The sequence below is a fragment of the Ostrinia furnacalis genome, unplaced genomic scaffold (genome assembly GCF_004193835.3).
Source record: "Ostrinia furnacalis isolate ACB-3 unplaced genomic scaffold, ASM419383v2 OfSCF6417, whole genome shotgun sequence".
NCBI lineage: Eukaryota > Metazoa > Arthropoda > Insecta > Lepidoptera > Crambidae > Ostrinia > Ostrinia furnacalis.
The window spans coordinates 52298-77917 of record NW_021136656.1 but is presented as its reverse complement, the minus strand read 5'-3'; the positions used below and the strand labels follow the sequence as shown (position 1 = coordinate 77917).

General features: G+C 33.8%; 2 protein-coding genes across 2 annotated transcripts; both read left to right on the top strand.

Moving 5' to 3' along the window:
- The first annotated feature begins 1754 nt into the window (after window positions 1-1754).
- LOC114362339 (uncharacterized) lies at window positions 1755-17701 on the top strand. The gene is made up of 8 exons (XM_028317693.1): window positions 1755-1822; window positions 3439-3521; window positions 4679-4730; window positions 5395-6000; window positions 6268-6409; window positions 6957-7049; window positions 16941-17060; window positions 17572-17701. Exons 2-8 carry the CDS (start codon window positions 3447-3449, stop codon window positions 17684-17686), a joined length of 1203 nt encoding a protein of 400 aa, XP_028173494.1. The 5' UTR covers window positions 1755-1822; window positions 3439-3446; the 3' UTR covers window positions 17687-17701.
- LOC114362381 (orcokinin peptides-like) lies at window positions 9942-11011 on the top strand. The gene is made up of 2 exons (XM_028317765.1): window positions 9942-10138; window positions 10552-11011. Exons 1-2 carry the CDS (start codon window positions 10077-10079, stop codon window positions 10664-10666), a joined length of 177 nt encoding a protein of 58 aa, XP_028173566.1. The 5' UTR covers window positions 9942-10076; the 3' UTR covers window positions 10667-11011.
- Window positions 17702-25620: the final 7919 nt, after the last annotated feature.

The following is a 25620-nucleotide window of genomic DNA, read 5'->3' as shown; positions in this document are numbered from 1 at the left end:
ATATGTAGGCGATCCAATCGGATAATATTACTCCCGCAAAAAAATATACCTAAAATCAATATGATTTTGTTCAGGAAGTTCGGGTCGCGAATATAAATGCAAACTATTATCTTCTCCAATTTCATAAGAAAACCAAATTCACTTACAAGAACACTCAATCAATTGTCCGCTGTCCTTTGTACAATCCACTCTTTTATTTCGTAAATATAACTATTTATTATTGGTTTACGAGTATGTCTACGAGACTAGTTGAGAAGAAAATACAACTTATATATTATATTTCTAATATATTTTAATTAAAAGCAAGATTGTGGGTCAAAAGTTTAATATTTCATGCTAAAATTATGAGCTTAAGGTATAAGTTTTTTTCTATCCAACCTAGATGGTACAAATTGAAAGATCTTGTGTCCTTGCGCTACATTTTAAATAGTAAAAAAAGAAAAATGCAAACCATTTTCATTAAAAAGAAAATGCATCATTTATTTGTGTTGTCATCTGCAGCCTTCACGGGGCGATACAATTTTATCTTGTTGCGTCGCCTCTCAATAAAAAACTCTTGCACTTGGCAGATTCGTTGCGTTGGTATTCATTTTTATTTGTTTTTCAAGTTATTTAATAATGTTAAATAATATTTAAGTGGAATAGAATATACAAGACCATATCATTAAGATGAATTCATACAAAAACAGTGCCCGATAAAATACAATTGTCTACTAAAACAGTTTTTAAAAATCACTAGGTTTTGAAATAGAAAATAAGCGACGTAAAATAACATAGTGAGTACACTATGTTTTTAGGCAAAAGGCCGAGAAACGATACAGAGCGAGTGTAGGGAATTAACTATGGCTTTAAGAAAAACAAAATAATGCCTATATTAGAATGAATGTCACTACGGTAACGGTGCATTCATTAATACAAAATAACAGTTACAAAATGGTGTTCCCTTTGTTTAAGTTATTTCGAAGATTTTCTGCTTTACGGGTAAATATTATTAACGCGCGCTAAACAAAAATAAGCTCTCACAAGATAATTCATAAATTACCATTGCAGACTGTTTGCCGGCGAGCCTTCAACCACTCGCTTTTAATTTAAAACTCTTTAGTATGGTGATTTGATTACGTCGCATATCCCACTTGATGTCTTCCTCCATTCGCCTGTGCATCGTTAAAAACTTTTTAGGACTTTGTTAATTTCATGTCATTATGCTGTTTTAAATGTTTACCGAGATAGATCATTCACAGTATTTTGATATCTCTATAACCTTGGAATGGAACTATTTTAATTTATTATTTTGATACACTTCTGTATGTTACATAAATATTCCAACTACATATTAATTTAAAAAAAAAACTTATCTCGGGAATTTTTANAATTTTAATTTCGTTTTATTTTGTTACAATAAATAAAGCCTGGTTAGCTAGACATCGTATATGGGAACTTAGTTTTACCTTATTTAACCGAAGATTTTTTTCCATAAATACCTAACTACCTTTTGGGCATTTAGATTTCAGCAACTCTTAAAGCCAGAAAATGAAACATCTCTAATAGTATTCAGACTTGCACATTCGTATTAATTTCTACAAAAGTTTTTTTATTTATTATTATTGAAAACGTACCTTGAATATTTGTCAAGTTCACTACCAAAAGTTACACGTGTCTATCAGAACTTGTTGCAAGAATGGTTTGGGCGGTTATCTTGCCGCCCAAAGCGCGGAGGCGGGCGGCGTGGCCAGCGAGCGGCGTATATAAGCCGCCGTGGACACTTCTCCGGCACAGCGCGTCCCAGCCTTCGATTCGACCATCATCCCATCCAGCTGTAAAGGTTAGAAAAGTAATTAATATTTTTACATATTTTTTAAAAATAATTTTCAAACATTTTCCTAAAGTGAAGTTTTTAGTGGCCAGTGTCATTTTATTTTCACATTTATTAGCTGACTTCATTTCAACTTAAATGTTTATGGTTAACTACTCCCCACTAACTAGATTACTAGGTGCTTGGGCAGTAGGTTCAACAGGGTCCATAGAGATCGCTTAACTTTAATATTAACTTAAGTTACATTAACGTCCGTATTCACAAACGATGTTAGCGTAAGTAAAGCAGCAAATCAAACGCTAGTGTTGAATAGAGCTCTGTGATTGGTTCATGTGTCACCCTGTGCGTCCACGCGCATTGTGAGACCTCATAGTAATGTTTGTGAATAGGGCCGAAAGGATCGAATAAAAATATTCAGTGTATATTTACGCGCTTTAATAGAAACTGAAAAAATAGCTTATTATCTTGTGTATTCTATGTATTTTTGGTTTCCCTGTTGCCACAGGAAATATTATTGAGATCATTATTCAATACATCTGAAAAAAATGTTATAAAATTTCCCTTAAAACTTCTTTAGCGTATTTGAAAACTTTAGAAGGTATGTTATTTAATACCTATATAATAAACAAAAGTTATACTAAAAGTAGCAAGCACGTGTAAAATTACGTCCACGTGACATTTTAAGTTGGGCTATGAACTCTGAGTAGAATCGTTTAGACTTGCTACTGTATCAGCCCAATCATCCTTATAGAAATGGCAATCAGCGTGCGCGATATAGAAATAATTCCACAAAATTGCTTGCACGAGTATGCTAATGATTGTTGTTTGAAGACAGAAATACATTTTAGAAGATAGATGAAAGGAAAATCGTTTAAATTTAGCTTTATTCGTACTTACCAAAACTGTATTTGAAAAAAAAAGCTTATAGTATTTTTTTTTGTACCTGCGTTTCACAAATAGATTTAGAAATATCTTGGTTGTGAAATAGCATTTAACAATAAAATTCACAATGTCTGAAGTATGTAATTTAAACTAATATTTTATACGATTTAAAATTTAGAAACCTCAACGCATCATAGAGCCATTTTACCTGAAAATGTTTGCTTTTAATAATATAAATTCAGACTGTATGCGCACATATAAGTTTAAATATCAGAATTAGGGTCAAAGAACAAAGTTCTGGCACTATCAAGGTATTTCTAATGACAGCAACTCTCTAAGATAAGTTTGAGCTAGAAGTTAGGATATTATAACTCCACCCCTTGGTGCAAACAGTTTGCTCCGCAGCCTCGCGTTAGTAGCATCTTAACATTATAAATTGGGTGTCTTTAATACTATAGGACTATCCATACCGAGGTCTTTCTTCTACGTAAGTACCAGGACTAGTTTTCAATTATTACGCAATAGTTTAATACGCAGAATAATAAGCACTGGTACTCCTATAAAAGTTGCCAATAAGGTGGCTGGAATAGTTATTATATGAAAAAATCGAAAGAACGTGCTCGTTAGCGCCCATTTCTTTCAGCTGTGGACTGTAATGGTTATAGGGCAATTGCTAAGCACTCGTAATAAGCTTTCAGTTTGGTATGTAGCCTAAGTTTTCAAATGCACGCTATGTTGTACAGATCAAATCATGCGTGGAGTTGGAGGAGTGTTGGCCGTGGCCGTTGCCACTCTACTTGTGTGCTGCAGCGCAAACCCTCACCAGGTACGTATTAAAACAATATGTTACGTGGCGAAGAAGTCATGTGGTCAGACATGTGGCCTGAAAGGACACTTTTCACCGAGTCATAACTCGTTATATTGCCCTTTCAGTCTCCTAGCTGAAGTTCGACATCGGCCATACAACGCCGATGTTCTTTTGGGCTCTTTTTTTAAGTGTTTTGTATTTCATATTAAATAAAAAGGCAAATACAAATAAGTAGCATTTAGAAAAACTTTCGACTAGAAATTGATTGTACATTTCTTGCGCAGGAAATAATTATACTCCCATTCGATTCGAAATAACGGTATGAAAACCGTCTAGCTTTATCAGACAACTGCCACTGCTAGATAATTTTAAAATCCATTTCCTAATTCAAATGGGTCTACATTCCTAACAAAGGCGTTATATTGACAAAAACCAAATACTGCATTCGACGTGATTTAATTAATATAAATCTTTGTTGAAAATGTTACTTAAATCTTCCTTCATTTGATCTAAATTACTCGATGAAATTGACATTTGCGATAGAATATTAATTGAGTCTTGCCCAATTTTAGTTACCAAAAGCTTTCGGCTCTCGGCGGCAGAAAACATAATGATAACTTAAGCCCCCAATCAAACAGATAATTCTTGAATTTGTTGTTTACTCTAAATGCATAAATTTTCTGAAATGGCTCTATCTCTCATTACTCATCACTTGGTAGTTGAGAAATGGGAGGACTTTTATGTTAATATTAAACAAATAAAGCTACTTGAATAATATACAAAGCTTAGCTCACGCTCAGTACGATTCCGAAAACATTGCGTAGTCATTCATTACTTAGCTTTATCTTTTTGAGAATTTTTCAATTATTCACGTTGCTGGTTTACTCAGATACTTGGTACAGTAATCTTTAATGCCATACCTACTCATATTAGCATTCATTTTATTTCAAGGTTATAAATATATTACCATCACAGGCTCATAATTGGTGAAAATAAAAGAAGCACATTGTCGAAATACATTCTCTACATCTTTGAGTCTTATATTTTCAGTTACATGTCAATCAAATCACATTACCTTCAACTGCCAGACATGGGTCTCTCTCGACCAACATCACAAATAGCTCTTTTATTACAGTGAATCGAAAGTTAATTTTATCCTTTTTCTTTCTGACTAGGACTCTGAAGGGAACGAAGGCGAACACACTGGGGAACGTTACGACACTGGTGGTAAGTTCCATTTTGTGATTTGAGGTGTTAATTGATACTTTATAATATTTCTAGTACTTAAAGTATTTACAATGGGACTGTCATTAAGTTAGCAGATACATGGGGAATTTATCCTTTTAAGGCTCGAATTTAAAAATACCATGTCCATTTTCAATGCTTTAAGTGCAGAATAACATAAGAGCTCACGTTCTCAACTTCGTATTGTTAACACGGTTTGAATTCACCTTTTATTCGTAGCACATAATACCCTTTACACCGTTTTACTCTCTTTCAAGCACTTTTAACTAACTGTGAAAACACATAAAATCATCTTACGTGAATGGTACTCTACACATCTTTCCTTAAACGAAGCACTTTTATAATTTTATCAAATATTATTTTATTAAATATCTTTCTAATAACACAAAATATATTATTGCACTTTTTGTCAAACTACTGTACTATATCTCTATAAATATAGTGGTGGATGGGACTACGCACTTTTCCCAGAATGCATCTGCACAAAAACCTTATCTTTACTTTCCTAGTGCACCATTTTCCCTTCACCACCTTTCATCATTTTGTGGTAAGTACTTGTATTTGTACATCTGTATATATTTTAAATCTAATTTCTATTAAATTAATAAGTACCTAATACCTAACCTTTATTTAAATATTTTTCTAGAATTGAGACAGAATGAAGAGTACGAAGATTTCCTGCGATTCCTAATTAATTATCAAAATAATCGCAACCTTGATGGAATCGGTGGAAGCTCTCTTCTTGGAAGAAACCTGGGTGGCATTGGAGGCTCCTCACTGTTAGGAAGAAATATAGAATCCCAAGATAGCAATCTTCACGGCATTGGTGGTTCAACCTTTCCTGGCAGAAATGTGAACGGCATCGGGGGCTCATCTCTTCTGGGCAGAAATCTTCATGGTGTTGGAGGTTCTAGTTTAGTTGGCAGGAACCTTGCTGGCATAGGAGGCTCTGCTTTATTGGGAAGAAATACAGAGGGAGACAAAAGGTACTCTAGATTTGTTGACTCTCTCGGAGGAGGCAACTTCGTTCGCAACTTGGATTCTATTGGGGGTGGCAATTTTGTGAGGAATCTTGATTCAATCGGCGGCGGAAATTTTGTCAAGAAAAATCTGGATCACATCGGAGGACCCAACTTTGTAAAGAAGAACTTAGACTCTCTTGGAGGTGGAAACCTAGTGCGTAACCTGGACTCCATTGGTGGAGGCAACTTTGTCCGCGAACTGGATTCCATTGGAGGTGGAAATCTAGTCTAATCAATTTGATGCCGTATTATTATTTATCTTTTCCATAATTATTCCCTGAAATGTGATAGTAAATATTATTTAGTTCATTTAATTTTCGTTATCATGTCATCGAAAACTTTAAATAATGAAATAAATCTGTAGCAACCTAAAATTTGCGGTTTTATTTTCCTGCTTCAACAAAATCATACATTACAAATTGAGAAGAGTTTTCAGACCCTGGATTAGGTAAGATTATTTATGTATTTATTTAAAATGTTAAAGTTACTCTAAATAGCTCCTTTAAATATGGTTTGTGGGTGTGTAGGACAAAAGCCTCGGGCCCTGGACCACCTGGGTGGTAGCGACCTGGTGCGGAATGTACGCGACACAAGCCACATGCTGCTTCCATACCTCTTGGCTCGACAACATTATAACGGGTGAGAATAATTTAAGCTATGATTTTTACACATACAAATACTTACATCAAGCATTATATACAAGTATAAATATAATACACTCGAACATTAATTTGTGCCACTTGACTAATATGGGCATAATATGAGTGACTATTTTTAATAGAACATACTTACATGTTCCATGAGTGAGTTGAAACACCGAATAATATTTTTTATGACGCATTTTACTTATCACACCTTGAACGTGCTGAACAATAATATTACGTAGGAAGTTAAGTGAAGCTGAAGAGTTTATAGCGAATCGATCCATTTTAATGCGTAAAATATGTACAGGGAAAGCTTACCCAAACTTATAAAAATATTGTAAAAAGGATATAAAATATGTTAAAGACGAAACAATATTTTTCATAACAAATATTTATCCAGTCAAGCGTGGAACACGCTGCGAGTTTCTAGTTTTAACATGATGGTAATAAGTTGTAGGTTTTGTTTGACATTTCTCATAAGGTCATGCTTGTCTAGAACTTGTGTAATTTTGTATCTAATTTGGAAGCTTGATTGCCTACAGACCTTCGAGTAAGCGCGAACTGTTTCCAATGTCAGCAGCCAAGTACGGATATGGAGACGGATATCCCAAACGGAACTTTGATGAAATAGACCTGTGAGTATCTTTATATTGTACTAGCTGACCCGGCGAACTTCGTACCGCCTTAGCGTAGAGATTTTCTTAATATTTTTTTCCGTAAGAACCATCCTTGGACTTCCACAAACATTTAAAAAAAAGAATAATCGAAATCGGTTCAGCCGTTCACACGTGATGCCGTGACAACGCGAAACGGGTTTCATTTTTATATATATAGATTTTTCAGTAATTTATTATTGGTTTAATTAGATGAATAATTTCTGCAGTATACCAACCAAGCCTTCTCGTAGTGACCTGCAGTCCGAGCTAAAGTACGAGTAAGTATACTCGTACTTATTGAATCTAGTAATTCTTTTTACTTTATTAATAGTCGCAGTAACGGCCGTACCTATGATCTATTGTGTATATATAATTGTTAAATCAATAGATATTGTGAAAGCATAGACTAAGCAATATTACAATCATATTCAGAGTTTTGTGCTTCTGATATCAACTCAACGGATATATTTCCTCGGTCCTAAGTAAATACGATCCTAAGCTTACATTATAATAGAAAGGTAAGCTGATTATTTAGGAATTTAGTTTTGAGTATCTTTTGGTCACTGAATAAGATGACACTGAATTTCCTTCTCCTCATTCGAATTCAGACAAAGAAATACAAAACCAAAAAAAGTATAGTAGTGCGTATGGGTCCTTTTTATAAACTGCCATGAGAGTGACCATTATTTTATTTATCAAACAAAACGAGTTGTAAAATAAAGGTAAATGTTAACTAATTACGATTACTAGTACAATACAAACAATAAACCTAAGCATAATTTGACTAAGTAGGTAAAATTGATCGTATCTTCATTGAATAGTCTGCATTAATTCAAGACCAATTCCAGCCGATGTTTATCTTTCATGAATGTAAGTAAGTAAACTTAGCTAGAAACAAATAGTTTGGGGATCAATGTTACGTTTATTTCAACCTCCATTGGGAAGAAAACTTATGGCTTAATAAATAATTGCTCACTCTTGGAAGAACTGATTCTATTGACTGAAACTTTTTATTGATTAACCTACCTACTTAATTGTTTTTATTCGATTGGGCTACCCTGAAAATCTTTAAACAACTTCAAATAAATTCATAAACTTCATTTATTCTTAGTAAGTTGTCCTAAAAAAGCACTACCTCTCAGAACAATTTGAGCAAACTTAAATAGACACTAAATATAACAGACTTATGAGACTATTTCGAAATAATAAACGTGTTAAATTTATGCTTAAAAAGTTTCTAGAGAAACTCATCATTTTATCTATAAGCATGTCACAAACAGTTACATATTAATAAACTATTTTAAATAATACATTTACTTACAAAAAACTTAAAATTACCTAAAAACTAAACTTTAAAAATTGCTTATAATAAATATGTGTTATTTACAAAATAGTTACATACTTGTTATTAGATAACACATCCCTTACATTTATTTCCAAGCAGCCTTTCCAAGCAATCCTGAAATAAAAATTCGGTCCGTCAAAGAAATAATATTTATACGCTTCCCACAGGAACTGATATTACCAGAATAATAAGTAGAATCACAAGTCACAACTGGGGAATTGTCCCCTTCTATTGGTAACCGTATTTACAGAATCGGGTAAAGTTCCTAGACCTTCTATTGCAAACATATATTAAGTGAACAAATATAGGTTTACCTATATGTTTAAATATGTATTATAATTGTTACTAATAAAAAAGAAGGGATTAGACTTGTTTCGTTTGTATAATGTTCTAAACTACTATTTGTTACGACACACGAGTACGTACAAAAATACTGAAACGTTTCGGAACACTTTGACAGCAAAGCAAATATTGATATCTGCACCACCAACGCTACAACTCGTAGTCGATTTGGTTTTAGGGCTACTTGTTCAGTGATACTGTACAACGTTCAGTAACGTATTGTTCACAAAAGTCGCAGCTACGATTTTTTGGACTACGATAACTTGTAGCAGTCGTAGCTACGAAACTCATGTGTATTGGTCATTATACTCTCGGTTCTATTAAGCCCTCTACTTACCTCGCCTTTAACTTTAACAACTTGTTACAAGCAACAACCCTTGTATCGTAATATCCCATTAAATAGGATTAAACTTACTGGCCCCAACTCAAAGTAAAAACAAGCCAAAATATATATTTATGAATTAATTAATTTACTGAAATTAATCTTTGTTAGATACTCTTCATTCAAATTGTATCTACAATTTCCATTATTAATTTGTAATCCTAAAAATCTGAAATACCATAGCAATAATTGCAAAGAAAGTACCTACACGCATTCTATACATAATAATATCGGTTTACAATCTCAATTTTGGTATGTTTTTATATCTGTGTACTTCTGCCATTTCACTGCGAATAATATCCTAAGTGGATATCCCGGATTTCCTGTTATTGAGCAAGTATGGAAAACTGCTTTGCAAATAAGTCAACGTAGAGCTTACGCGCGTCGGGCGGCTCATGTGATACGTGAACGACTCGTGTTTCACGGCACCCCTGTCAACTCAAGATAAGTTTCGACAAGCATGTAATAAGATGCTATCAATGACACGATAGTATCGCTGCAGAAAAAAGATTTCATCTTTATAATACGTAACATAGCTTTTAAAGTAAATAACAAACTGTGTAACATTATTTTAAATAACGTTGTAACTCTGAAACTTAGGATGTTCTCGAGTGAAAACTTAGAATGTAAATCAATAAAGTGTTAACGAGGGCACATCAAACGTTATTGACAAGTGTAGTGTGGGCAGGCCCACTAGTTGGAACGACGATCTGGTGCAGGTCCCGGGAAGTACCTGGATGCTGGTAGCGCAAGATCGGTCGTTATGGAAATTCTTAGGGGATGCCTGTATCCAGCAGTGGACGTCATTTGGCTGAACCGAACAAGTTTTATATTTAACTATTATTATTAAACCTATTCTAATATTTTTTACTTTTCTAGATCTGGTCTGAACAACTTCGTGCAGAAGAGGAACATCGACGAGATCGACCAGACGTCGATGCCGTTCCCGTATGCAACCAAGCGCTTCTACCACCTGTACGGGCCCAACCACTCGCCTTTGTAAGAACTTATTTCATTATTAGTAATCCACTATACTTAGTTAGATAAAAAGTTCAACTTCTTAAAAAATTCTCTCGATTGCATTTGGCAAATATAGAGCCGCAACATAACTCATAATGACAAATCCACAACAATTTTGCGATTTCATCTTTCTTTCTATTAAGTATTTGATCATTGAAAAATGCTCTTGCTTTTTTTCAATTCAATAACTTAGTTCTAGCACAGTCATATTGATCTGTGTATTTAATTTGTAACCTGTAACGTGTTTATTTACATGATTTAACACGTTGAACGCCACGCGGCTCACCGGTGAGCCTCGAACAATACAATTTCCATTGTGTCTAGCGTCTCGGCGTTCAATGACTTAACTAAGTAATCTATTGACCTAATTTAATTTGTATTTGTTCCTATAGATCGAGCTTTGACAAGAAAAGGTACCGTGCCGACTACCCCATGGATGAGATCGACCTCTCGCACTTCCCCATCGGTTCCAAAAGGTCTCAGGACGCGCTGTGGCCTCTTCGTTAAACGCCCAAATTAATAATTAACATACAACAAACGACAAAGCCATTCAAAGATCTACTAATTAAGTACGTGCTACATAAACAAAGAATAAACATAACTAGTAGTACAAGTCAAGTACACAACTAGTATTCTTCATACTCTTATTACCACAGTTTTCAAACTGTATCAAATTTTCACAAATAGGTACCTAAAAATGTGTAATAAGTAGATTAGTGTTAATAGGTAAGGAGAGAGAGGTTTAGAATTGATATTTATTTTGATTTTAACATAAATGATATTATAAATATTGTAATTACGTAGATATTTGCTCGAAGTAATGTTGACGCTAGAATAAAATGTAGACTAGAAATATAGTACTAGAAATATTTTAATAAATATTAAATTAAAATAAGACGTGTACACTTTTATTTTGCTCAGTCCCTAGCTCATTTTTTATGTATAAATGCATAGAACGAGACATTAATTTTAGATTGGCTACATAGATTGAATAAACCTAATAACTTAACTTTTTACTGTTGACTTTTTTATGGAAACTTAATTGAACATCAATTAAGATCGCATTTTCGATGATAGAGGTATAACTGAAAATTAATAACATTTTTTCCTAGTTTTTCAAATAAAAAAATAATACATATTACGAGTAATTATCATTAATTATACATTCATTGAAAGGTATACTTTTAAACTTGTGTCGTTATCGTCTCTCAGACACTGCGTCGCTCCAGTTAGGTAATCTTGGTACATCAATGTAATCAGCGGTTATTTGCGACGTTAACCACAATTCAAAGCACAAGTAATGACACGCCGAAGGCTAGCTCTGCCTAATTTAACATTAAATAGATTCCTCGAAGTTTGCAATCATGGAGTAAATAGACGCCTTTTTTGTTTACTTCCATTACTTTCTCAAAATATTAAGTTCAACCTGAAAAGCCTCTGAGAAATGTTTTAAAAGGCTAAGGTACCCGACCTTAATTAAGGTTTTTGTTTACTCCGTAAGCATAATATGTAGACAAAGACAAAATTAATCTTCTTACTCTATTCTGTAGGAGCATAAAAAGGTTTGCAACGAAAAAGTAAGATCTATGGTAGAGTACATAAGAGGCAAGGAAGATGCTTTAAGATGATCTCAAGCTTCTTCAACCACTGAGTTCTTAACTCTGGTGCCAGATTACAGGCTGTGATCTCACTCGATTATTTCTAAACTATACAAGGTATCGATAAACTGGTTATTGATTCAGAAAGAGCTTCACGAGCTCTTTCAAACGGTATCAATAATAGGTTACAGAATAATCTGGATCTATCCGAAAATTTAATGTTTCAAGCTTGTGATGGCTATCTGCACGCGTTGGTGTGGTTGAAGCATTAATTATTGTTCCTAGGAACGCACACAAGTCTAGCAAAGTTTCGCACACAAACTGAAGGAAGCTTGCTCATAATCTAACTGAATGTGATTAGTATCTAAACTCTAGACATAGTACCTAACAGTATGGATTAGGAGACAATGAATGTAACGATGCAACCTAAACATGAACATGCATTTTGCCTAAATTGCTTTGTTTAAGATAAAGCTTTGAGAGAATACGATACAAATAATAGGATAGCTAACCCGAAGCTGTGGTTTACGTTTCAAAGGGAACTTATTTAGGTGTAGGCAACTATAGTAAAACACAGCGACTAAAATTTTCAAAATTTATAATGAAAATATCTAAATGTGGCAATAACAGTTAATAACGGTTAAGTATACTCTCTCGGACTCTTTGTAATTAAATGATCTATGTACTCGTATTACTGTTTGTCTCATAATCAACCAAGATAAAGAGAATTTATTTTCTAACAGAGTGTCAAACATTTTGGAAGTATAGTATCAAAAACAAGTGAAATTATTTGCACACCCCTTTCATATCTAACTTTTTATAAGAATTATGGTCTCAAATCTAATTTACTATGAACAATCGGACCCACGCAGTTTCAATTCTATGTTAACTAAGTATGTAATTTAATCCCTGAATTGCTGCCTCTACGAACCTTCACTAAGCTCATTTAATTCACATTACAATTTCATTTTATGTATAGGCAGAATTGTTTTACGTTGGTTTTACGAGTATAAACACAGTTTGGTATCGATCTTAGGTTTTATTTATTTAGCAATCTAGACATGTTCAATTTAAAAAATATATATATAGAGCTTAAAGCGATTAACAAGACTGTTTCAAAATATTTCGTTCGTTTCTTTTCGTTTCAGCCAAATGGCGTCCACTGCTGAACAAAGGCCTCCCCCAAGGTTTACCGTAATGAACGGTCCTGCGCTGTCCGCATCCAGATAATCCATCCGATTCAAAATATTATTTTACTAAAAAGTTCTTTACTAATTAACAAATAGTTCTTAATTAATGGATCAAAATGATAGAGGCGTGGCAGGCAATGCCCCAAAGCGCGGCGCTGTATTTTGAAGAGTACCTACCACAAATTGCAATATTAAGGTAAATTGCCAATATTACTCCCAGTTACAATATTATATTAATTAGCACGGGTATTAAAATCATGAACCTCTATAACAACCAATTTGAGAGCGAATCTAATGGAGCCATTTTCATTATAAGTAATTAAGTATTTTTTATCATTATGGTTCGATATTAATGTTCTAAAAACACTAATTAACAAAATTAAGAAGGAACTGAAATTAAGTGACTCTAACTTTTGTTATAGTATATTACTGATAGAGTAACCTTTGCGGCCTGTAAGGTGTAAATTATATTTTCGAAACAACCTAACAGCGTTTCAAGTGCTCTAGATATTCCCTTTGAACTTCTGAGGATGATACCAAGTATACAAAAACAACGAGTATATTGAACACAGCTTTTTTATCGAACTAGACTTTTATATTTTCATTAAAAATCTCAAAGTTCAATGAAGAATGAGACAGACCTTTGCCATTTTTATCTAGAACTTAATTTAACATCCAACCTTTATAAAAACTTTCGAAACTTTATCTAACTAGGTATGGGTACCTTTAGTATTGGGTATATAAAATGCCCATGTAACTGTAACATTTTGTGGTTTTCAGAATTCTTTCATATAGCCGTAGTCTTCTACATTATAGTTGTTGCAATTCACGAAGGTGAGTGAGCTTAACGTACACGTACGCACACAAGTAAAGCTCACTCTCCTTCGTGAGTTGCAAGAACTATACTACAATAACTGTAAACGAACCTTTACTCACACATGTGTGTTGTGTAGTTGTTACTGTCGAAAAGACGAATGGGCCGATTTATAAATCGTAGGTGCGGCGTGCGTGTGGCCGGCGGGGGCAACTCCGAAGTAATTAAACTTCGCCGTGATACCAGCCGCAATCAGCTAAACAATCTAAACTGTGACAAATAGCCACCGGTTGAATGTCAGGAGAATCGCATCCGATGAAAACACCAACCCTTCACAGCAAAAGCAGCTCTGTGATATGACATTAAATTTCATTTTTCCGCTATGAACGTTTCACGGAATGAATCGCAATATTCGCACCTAATATTTCGTGGTGACAATATTGCAGGTTATTGCTACGCTAATGAATTTCATGTTAAACCTTTGACCACTCCGACATCACACACACAGGTAGGACTAACTTTTCAATCTTTCTTTTAAGTAAGGCACGAACGCGTAATTGGGATGATGATTAGGTAATAAAATTGAAATTCTGTTTAGTCCGTCAGACAGATAATAAAGAAATATTGGACACATATTTTTTTTATTTTTTTCATAATCGAATAATTACAGTGTTATTATTGAGTTGAAATGTCGCGTGACGACACTTTTAAGTAAAAAATCTACTTACTCGTACATAGGCGTGACGTAACGCGCTATTTTAACTCGATGTAGCACTATTATTATTTAATTAAGAAAGAAAATAAAAAATACGAGTCTAATATTTTCTAATTATCTGTCTGACGGACAAATAATTGCAATTTTGTNTTATATTTAAATGCATTTAAGTCAATTAAGCCAAATTTCAAAAATTATATGGTAATTAGGCTGAGAACGCCTGATCGTGAGAATGACCGTTTTATTGATTAACCTACCTACTTAATTGTTTTTGTTCGATTGGGCTACCCTGAAAATCTTTAAACAACTTCAAATAAATTCATAAACTTCATTTATTCTTAGTAAGTTGTCCTAAAAAAGCACTACCTCTCAGAACAATTTGAGCAAACTTAAATAGACACTAAATATAACAGACTTATGAGACTATTTCGAAATAATAAACGTGTTAAATTTATGCTTTAAAAGTGAGTTAGAGAAACTCATCATTTTATCTATAAGCATGTCACAAACACTTACATATTAATAAACTATTTTAAATAATACATTTACTTACAAAAAACTTAAAATTACCTAAAAACTAAACTTTAAAAATTGCTTATAAAAAATATGTGTTATTTACAAAATACTAGTTACATACTTGTTATTAGATAACACATCCCTTACATTTATTTCCAAGCAGCCTTTCCAAGCAATCCTGAAATAAAAATTCGGTCCGTCAAAGAAATAATATTTATACGCTTCCCACAGGAACTGATATTACCAGAATAATAAGTAGAATCACAAGTCACAACTGGGGAATTGTCCCCTTCTATTGGTAACCGTATTTACAGAATCGGGTAAAGTTCCTAGACCTTCTATTGCAAACATATATTAAGTGAACAAATATAGGGTTACCTGTATGTTTAAATATGAATTATAATTGTTACTAATAAAAAAGAAGGGATTAGACTTGTTTGTATAATGTTCTAAACTACTATTTGTTACGACACACGAGTACGTACAAAAATACTGAAACGTTTCGGAACACTTTGACAGCAAAGCAAATATTGATATATGCACCACCAACGCTACAATACTCGTAGTCGATTTGGTTTTAGCGCTACTTGTTCAGTGATACTGTACAACGTTCAGTAACGTACCTATTGTTCACAAAAGTCGCAGCTACGATTTTTTGGACTACGATAACTCGTAGCAGTCGTAGCTACGAGACTCATGTATATTGGTCATTATACTCTCGGTTCTATTAAGCCCTCTACTTACCTTGCCTTTAACTTTAACAACTTGCTACAAGCAACAACCCTTGTATCGTAATATCCCATTAGGTAAACTTGTTGGCCCCAAACTCAAAGTAAAAACAAGTCAAAATATATATTTATGAATTAATTAATTAATTTACTAAAATTAATCTTTGGTAGGTGCTCTTCATTCAAATTGTATCTACAATTTCCATTCTTAGTTTGTAATCCTAAAAATCTGAAATACCATTGCAATAATTTCAAAGAAAGTACCTACGAGTACACGCATTCAATATATCGGTTTACAATCTCAATTTTGGTATGTTTTTATATTTGTGTACTTAACATATGAATAATATCCTAAGTGGATATCCCGGATTTCCTGTTATTGAGCAAGTATGGAAAACTGCTTTGCAAATAAGTCAACGTAGAGCTTACGCGCGTCGGGCGGCTCATGTGATACGTGAACGACTCGTGTTTCACGGCACCCCTGTCAACTCAAGATAAGTTTCGACAAGCATGTAATAAGATGCTATCAATGACACGATAGTATCGCTGCAGAAAAACATTTAATCTAATACGTAACATATCTTCTGAAGTTATAATATACACTGTAATATTATTTTTTACAACGTTGTTACATGTTAAACTCTGAAACTTAGAATGTTCTCGACTGAGAACTTAGAACGTAAATTAATGTACAAGTGTAGTGTGGGCAGGCCCACTAGTTGGAACGATGATCTGGTGAAGGTCGCGGGAAGTATGATCAAGGTACCTGAATGCGGGCAGCGTAGGGCCGGTTGTTATGGAAATCCTTATGGGAGGCATTTTATTTATTTATTTTTATTTATTTATTTACGAGGACATCGTAAGGGACAGCAGGGAAGCGCTGGATGCAGGCCGCTACCAATCGATCAACGTGGAAAGCATTAGGGGAGGCCTATGTTCAGCAGTGGACGTCCTATGGCTGAAATGATGATGATGATGATGATGATTTATTTATTTTATTTGTTTAACAATGTTTCAACAGCATTAAATTGTACATACCTAAATGTGCAGGAAGATATAACTTGAACATAAGCCAATTAAAGAAACACATTCTATAACTAAAACATTTTTAAATAAGTTAATTTGTCGAGCAGTGGACGTCATTTGGCTGAACTGAAACGAATAAGTTTTACTATTATTAATTGTATTATGACCTTTTCTAATAGTTTTTACTTTTCTAGATCTGGTCTGAACAACTTCGTGCAGAAGAGGAACATCGACGAGATTGACCAGACATCAATGCCGTTTCCGTACGCAACCAAGCGCTTCTACCACCTGTACGGGCCCAACCACTCGCCTTTGTAAGAACTATTACATCATTAGTAATCCACTATAGATAAAAAGTTCAACTTCTTAAAAATTAGTCGCGATTCCATTTGGCGGCTCTATTAGCCGCAATAAAATTTATTTGCGATTTGATCTTTCTTTCTCATAAATATTTGATCGTCACTTTTTTCAATTCAATAACTTAGTTCTGGCACAGTCATATTGATCTGTGTATATAATTTATAATCGAAGACGAATTGTATTTAATTTACGATCGAAGCCACGATAGCCGAACGGTGAAGGGGTCGGACTGGCCGACTCGTGATCCGGGGAACGCGGTTCGGTCCCCACCGCCGCTCGACTATTGTAGTGAGCTCACTCGTGATACAAGCTTATTTAGTTTAGTACGAGGGGCTAACGGGACTATTAGTGTATTATTTGTGTAATAACAAATTACTAATAATCTTTTTTTTTTATCTGTACCGTGTTTATTTACATTAGTTAACTAATCTATTGACCTAATTTTATTTGTATTTGTTTCTATAGATCGAGCTTTGACAAGAAGAGGTACCGTGCCGACTACCCCATGGATGAGATCGACCTCTCGCACTTCCCCATCGGTTCCAAAAGGTCTCAGGACGCGCTGTGGCCTCTTCGTTAAACGCCCAAATTAATAATTAACATACAACAAACGACAAAGCCATTCGAAGATCTACTAATTAAGTACGTGCTACATAAACAAAGAATAAACATAACTAGTAGTACAAGTCTAGTACACAACTAGTATTCTTCATAGGTACTCTTATTACCACAGTTTTCAAACTGTATCAAATTTTCACAAATAGGTACCTACCTAAAAATGTGTAATAAGTAGATTAGTGTTAATAAGGAGAGAGAGGTTTAGAATTGATATTTATTTTGATTTTAACATAAATGATATTATAAATATTGTAATTACGTAGATATTTGCTCGAAGTAATGTTGACGCTAGAATAAAATGTAAACTAGAAATATAGTACTAGAAATATTTTAATAAATATTAAATTAAAATAAGACGTGTACACTTTTATTTTGCTCAGTCCCTAACTCATTTTTTATGTATAAATGCATAGAACAAGACATTAATTTTAGATTGGCTACATAGATTGAATAAACCAAATAACTTAACTTTTTACTGTTGATTTTTTTATGGAAACTTAATTGAACATCAATTAAGATCGCATTTTCGATGATAGAGGTAACTGAAAATTAATAACATTTTTTCCTAGAGTTTTTTAAATCAACAAATAATATTACGGGTAATATATCATTAATTATACATTCATTGAAAGGTATACTTTTAAACTTGTGTCGTTATCGTCTCTCAGACACTGCGTCGCTCCAGTTAGGTAATCTTGGTACATCAATGTAATCAGCAGTTATTTGCGACGTTAACCACAATTCAAAGCACAAGTAATGACACGCCGAAGGCTAGCTCTGCCTAATTTAACATTAAATAGATTCCTCGAAGTTTGCAATCATGGAGTAAATATACGCCTTTTTTGTTTACTTCCATTACTTTCTCAAAATATTAAGTCCAACCTGAAAAGCCTCTGAAAAATGTTTTAAAAGGCTAAGGTACCCGACCTTAATTAAGGTTTTTGTTTACTCCGTAAGCATAATATGTAGACAAAGACAAAATTAATCTTCTTACTCTATTCTGTGGGAGCATAAAAAGGTTTTGCAACGAAAAAGTAAGATCTATGGTAGAGTACATAAGAGGCAAGGAAGATGTTTTAAGATGATGTCAAGCTTCTTCTTCGACTGCTGAGATCTTAACTCTGGTTCTAGAATCTATAAGCGACCATAGGCGTCTGACAAGGTTCAATAACTCAGCGTTCTCAAAGCATGGAATCGTTCATTTTTCAAACAGTCAGGTTGTTTCGAGCCCTTTTGATATATCGACCTATTTTTGTTCTGTGTCATAATATAACTTGAGGCAAAGCAATAACGATCGTCAAGCATAATGTTATTATAATAATAACCACAGGAACGGGATAGAAATGATCGCATTCGTCGAATAAGATAGAGTCTATCGATGATAAATTCCTAATCTATGTGCCAAAGATCTAACACCCGTATTCACAAACGATGCTAGCTTTTTTAGTGAAGCAGCAACGCTACGCGAAGTCGAACAGCATTTTTTTTGTTTATTTTTTTTAATAGAGCTCTGTGATTGGTTCGTGTGTGTCACTCCGCCACTCAAGTATTGTCTATGAATAGGTTTTTTGGATCCTGTGAGACCTCATAGTAATGTTTGTGAATACGGGTGTTAGTCATTGTTCGTAGGAACGCACACAAGTCTAGCGAAGTTTCGCACACAAACTAAAGGACGCTTGCTCTTAATCTAACTGAATGTGATTAGTATCTAAACTCTAGACATAGTACCTAACAGTATGGATTAGGAGACAATGAATGTAACGATGCATCCTAAACATGAACATGCATTTTGCCTAAGCATTGCTTTGTTTAAGATTAAGCTTTGAGAGAGGACGATACAAATAACAGGATAGCTAACCCAAAGCTGTGGTTTACGTTTCAAAGGGAACTTATTTAGGTAGGTAAGTACATATATGGTATAGTAATACGCATAGTAACATAGTGTCAAACATTTTGGAAGTATACTATCAAAAGCAAGTGAAATTATTTGCACACCTCTTTCATATCTAACTTTTAAGAATTATGGTCTCAAATCTAATATACTATGAACAAACGGACCCACGCAATTTTTTTCTGAAATTTTAATCTAATTTAATTCCTGAATTGCTGCCTGTACAAACTTTACTAAGATTTCAAAGTATAAATAAAAACAGTTTGGTATCGATCTTAGGTTTTATTTATTAGCAATCTAGATATTATGTACAATTTTATCATGAAAAAAAAAATAATTACAAAGAGCTTAAAGCGATTAACAAGACTGTTTCAAAATATTATTTTACTAAAAAGTTCTTAACTAATTAACATATAGTTCTTAATTAATTGATCAAAAGGATAGAGGCGTGGCAGGCAATGCTCCAAAGCGCGGCGCTGTATTTTGAAGAGTACCACAAATTGCAATTTAAGGTTAATTGCTAATATTACTCCCAGTTACAATATTATATTAATTAGCACGGGCATTAAAATCATGAACCTCTTCAACAACAAATTTGTAAAGCGTATCTAATGGAGCCATTTTCATTATAATTAAGTAGGTACTTTTTATCATTATAAGTCATGATTCGATTTTAATGTTCTAAAAACACTAATTAACAAAATTAAGTGACTCTAAATTTTGATATACTCGTACATATTACAAAATTTTCAGGGCGCAAAGATTACAGTGTAAACGATATTTTTGAATAAAAAGTAAAAACATCGCTATAATTACGTGAAAACAAACAACATAACAAGTGCAACAACGTTTCAAGTGCTAACATAGTTTTAAGGCTCACAAATATCCGGATGGATATGGATGGATACCCTTTAAACTTCTGAAAAAGATTCAAAGTAGGTAGATACAAAAACAACGAGTATTGAACACAGCTTTTTTATCGAACTAGTTACACTTAACCTTTTATATTTTCATTGAAAACCTCAAAGTTCAATGAAGAATGAGACAGACCTTTGCCGTTTTTATCAAAGAACTTAAGTTAACATCCAACCTTTATTTAAAAACTTTCAAGCTTTATCTAACTATGGGTACCTTTAATATCGGGTATTTAAAATGCCCATGTAACTAACGGTTCTCAGGATTCTTATCGTAACTGTAACATATTGTGGTTTTCAGGATTCTTTCATCATCGTAGTCTTCTACATTGCTACAATAACTGTAAACGAGCCTTTACTCACACGTGTGTGTTGTGTAGTTACTGTCGAAAAGACGAATGGGCCGATTTATAAATCGTAGGTGCGGCGTGCGTGTGGCCGGCGGGGGCAACTCCGAAGTAATTAAACTTCGCCGTGATACCAGCCGCAATCAGCTAAACAATCTAAACTGTGACAAATAGCCACCGGTTGAATGTCAGGAGAATCGCATCCGATGAAAACACCAACCCTTCACAGCAAAAGCAGCTCTGTGATATGCCATTAAATTCCATTTTTCAGCTCTGAACGTTTCACGGAATGAATCGCAATATTCGCACCTAATATTTCGTGGTGACAATATTGCAGGTTATTGCTACGCTAATGAATTTCCTGTTAAACCTTTAAGAGCGTTTACGCCGTTTGGCGCAAAAACAGTACTTTTTCNTTTCAATCTTTCTTTAAGTAAGGCACGAACGCGTAATTGGGATAATGATTAGGTAATAAAATTGAAATTCTATTTATTTATATCCGTCAGACAGATAATAAAGAAAATGAATATTGGACACATATTTTTTTCATTTTTTTCATAATCGAATAATTACAGTGTTAGAGTAGGCGCACACCGTTGATTTTTAGTTGGCCGATAGTTGTGCCCGATTTTAATTTGTATGAATCGGCCAAATCGAATCGGCGTAGTGTGCGCACTCCCATACATGCCCATACCTACTGATCAATGGCCCGACTAAACTATCGGCCGACGAAAAATAAACGGTGTGCGCCTACTCTTATATTGAGTTGAAATGTCGCGTGACGACACTTTTAAGTAAAAAATCTACTTACTTACTCGTACATGGGGTGAAAGGCGCTATTTCAACTCGATGTAGCACTGTTATTATTTAATTAAGAAAGAAAATAAAAAATGCGAGTCTAATATTTTCTAATTATCTGTCTGACGGACAAATAATTGAAATTTTGTCATCTAGCCTATTCAACGAGTAGACTCGGATAATATTTTTACCTTTCTAAAATAGATTTTGGGTGTGGGCTAACGTAGAGCAAAATCTAACTACTATTAGGGAACTAGTAAAAGACTAAGTTTACCCATTTTCACTAACAAGTGTGTAATATACGATAATAAAGAACTAAGTCCCTAACACTAATTTGGCAACGTTAGCCAATCTTCCTTTTCATGTGTGTAGTTGTAAATGAAGTGTTGTTTGAAAATAGGTCATGCAATAAATTTAACACCTCACAGTTTTAAAAGATGTAACTGTAGTTGAACTTGGAAAACTTTCAAGTTTAATATTATGATATACGCTGCATAACATACCTACATAGATAAAAGCAGTATTATTTCTTCTCATACTTTTAAAGTTAACTACTTACTAGATTATAAAACCAGCTAATTGAATCCTGCGGTAGATCAAAGCTAACCCTAATTGTATTGAATATTTTCATTCGTATTTGACACCAAATAACTATTAGTTAACTTGATGGTTGATATAACGTACTATAAAGTCTTAATAATATTACATATCGTACTATTTCCTAAACTAAAACCTAGGAAAAAAACTAGAACCTATCGCACACAGGACAGAAAATCATGAATTAAATAATCCATATTAGTTAGCTATAAAAGCTCCACCCCTCATAATGACTAGACACTCATCGAGTTAATCTTGGCTAGCCTTTGATACGCTGCAACCTATTTCAGGATCAATGTACCAGGAAATTAATCTTTTTCGTAATCAAGTAGAATTCATTGGAAGAAAATACTCGACAACCATAAAAGGCTATTTCTCATCGCCACGGTTCTCATCGTCACCTTCGTGGCGAATTTTATTTCTAACTTATTTCAACTTTTTGTAAACAAAAATTGTAGCGCTTGATGCGAAGGTTATATTCTCAGTAAATCAGTCAAATAGTGAGTCTCGTTTGGAAGCTTTAACGTTTTGAATTTTTTGATGCCACGAAAGTGATTCTGTACTTCACAGCAATAATTTTTTCAAACTTTACTACTGTAAATGACTCTTAAGTGTTTATAAAACATGTATTTTGTCTTATTTTCATAGATAAATAGCAATAACAATATTACCTACTTAAATACAAGATAAAATTTTACCGATTACGTCACCTACTAAGTTACAAAATTCTACGCAATTGGCTTTAAGGGTGACACTGGTGGCATTCTCGTCGTCATGTCGGCCGTTTGGTGTAGTGGTTCAGAACGGACTACTATACAGCTAGCCTAGGCTATGTGCTGACTCTGAGCGAACCGCCCGCGAGATAATAAAAAGTTAAAGAATATTAAAGACAGTTGTAAATGTTTTTACAGTCCACTAAATCAAATAACTAGGGGGTAACTAGTACCCGCTTATATTGAAAATGGCATCAAAATATTCCGCTGATCACAAGTTAGTATTTCACATTCGGCAAAGATTTTATGCAAGTTCACTTTGTTGTTTCAAATAAAGGTATTTCTTTCAGAGTATGAAGGGCAGATTAACATTCAAAGGGGATTTGTAATGCTGCTAAAGTAACACCCTTACCTACACTAATAACGAAAACATTATTTGTTAATGTTTAAATCTATCGCCCTTTATACAGGTAGGAGCCTCTCCTACATAAGTCGACATGATTTGCCGAGAGGTCCCGGGTTCGATTCCCGGCCGGGCAGAAATTGAAATGATGAATTTTAATTTCTGTGATGGGTCTGGGTGTGACTATGTTTATGTATTTTAAAAAAAAAGTATATAAGTAGTATATCCGTTAAGCTAGCACCCATAACACAAGCATTAAGTTGCTTACTTTGGGGCTAGCTGGCGCTGTGTGAAATTGTCCAAAGATTATTTATTTATTTATTTATTCTGAAATGCTAAAGAAGCAAAAAACGGATTATCAGTACCTCAATAAAAAAGAACTCTAACTGATTATCAGTCCCTCAACAAAAATATATTTTTTATTTAGGCAAGNGAGAAGTACCCAAAAACTGAGCTTTGATCAGAAATTGTCAAAGGAAATTGGACGAAATAAAATTGTCAATTACTTTTTAAAAGTCTTAGACCTTGTTATAAAAATATTCAGAAATTATTCCTCAACTTTTTACAACAACACACAAAGTTTTGTTGTAGGGGTTTTTAACCCAGCAAGTGTAGTGTGGGGCGCCTCGCAGCTAGGTGGAGTGACGACTTATGACAGGTCGATGGCAGAAGCTGGGTACCAAACAAAAAGATAAGGTAAAATAAAAGAACCCGTATTAATTAGCAGTAAATTGCTGTAGGCTGATGATGATGATGATGATGATGATGAACCATAGCGTGGTTAAAATTGCGTGATATCGAATTGTTTCTTGTAATAGTTACTATTCACAAAATGATAATAATATGAACTTGTAGTAGCGTCTACTCATTTTTATCGCATTTTAGTATAGCACACAATTTCTAAACAGTTTTTATTTTAGTAACGTACGGAAAACAACGAACGAACCTTCCATAAAATCGATGTAAACCTACTTAAATTTAAATCTCATCAGTGAATACGTCTTTGTTTACAGCCTATCTCACGTTTAAAAGCTTTCGTACTTGTTTTCCCCGCTTGATCCTAGCTATCAATCACAAATTCTCCTTCTGATTGGATTTGGTCGGCATAAATTTTCTTCACAATACACCCATCGGTATAACTTCGAGTAACTTGGTCGACGTCAGCGACAAGTTTGATGTGGTGTGTCGAATATAAATAAACATGTAGATTAACTGACAGATGCACAGACATATTTAATAGCCTTTACACGCTCAACTCGAGCGATTTTGCAGGATTTTGCTTAGGTATATCACCGGCATTCTAAACTATCTAGGCTTAGTTTAAAAAGTTATTAGTATTAAATACTTATTACCTACTAACAATAATTTGAATTGATTCAAAAGCTCCTGAACCCATCCAAAAATCACCTATAAGGAAACAACCGATAATTATTTTTTGTTTGGAAATAAACATTTTATTGCTTTTTCGTCAGTCATTATCAGAAAATTATCTGTTAATTTTCAAATATTTACAAACTGAATAAGTGTCTCTACACATTTGCTGTTAATATTCTGAAAAACTTGATGATTCCTGAATTTTATTCTAGAGCTAACTTTAAAGTGACACAAATATTATGTGCTTCCTTCAGAAATTCGATACAACTTCTAACTTGTTCTCGGTCAAAATAGGATTTGAAAATATGAAATTATCAACTTAACTGTCAGAAATAAGGGAGAATAATGGAAAACAAATGTTAATGTGCCACATTAACATTTGTTTATCATTTAATAGTAAGACTCTACCCATATTATGCCTGATTTAGGGCATACCCTGAAGGCCTCATAAGTCCTAAGACATTTAGGTAACATTGTTGTCATTATTCTTCATGAACAAATTCTCGATGGCCATCGCACATAATTAATGGGTAGATTATTTAATTTAGACATTTATTTTCAGTAAGAAATGTGAAATAAACGTAGCCATCAACAAAAATCCCGTACCATAGAGACAACTTTAATTCCATTACTGATGATAATACTAATATATCATCTGGACTTGTCTAGTCTTTAGATATAGCTTGCCGAGAAACACTAATGCTGCGATACTTTTTCTAGGATTAAATGTATCAGACAGGAGTTTAACGCCATTTTATTTTATTAAAAAGGAAAGTCCGACTCTATATCTTCACACTGAAAGGCTTCATAATATCATTTCCTACAGTTAAGCTACCTTGTGCCATTTCACTTTCTGAAA

Coding starts and splice junctions, on each gene's coding strand:
- LOC114362339 (XM_028317693.1), top strand. CDS start 3,447: ATGCGTGGAGTTGGAGGAGTGTTGGCCGTGGCCGTTGCCACTCTACTT. Junction 3,522..4,678: donor GCAGCGCAAACCCTCACCAG/GTACGTATTAAA, acceptor CTTTCTGACTAG/GACTCTGAAGGGAACGAAGG. Junction 6,001..6,267: donor TGGAGGTGGAAATCTAGTCT/AATCAATTTGAT, acceptor TACTCTAAATAG/CTCCTTTAAATATGGTTTGT.
- LOC114362381 (XM_028317765.1), top strand. CDS start 10,077: ATGCCGTTCCCGTATGCAACCAAGCGCTTCTACCACCTGTACGGGCCC. Junction 10,139..10,551: donor GGGCCCAACCACTCGCCTTT/GTAAGAACTTAT, acceptor TTGTTCCTATAG/ATCGAGCTTTGACAAGAAAA.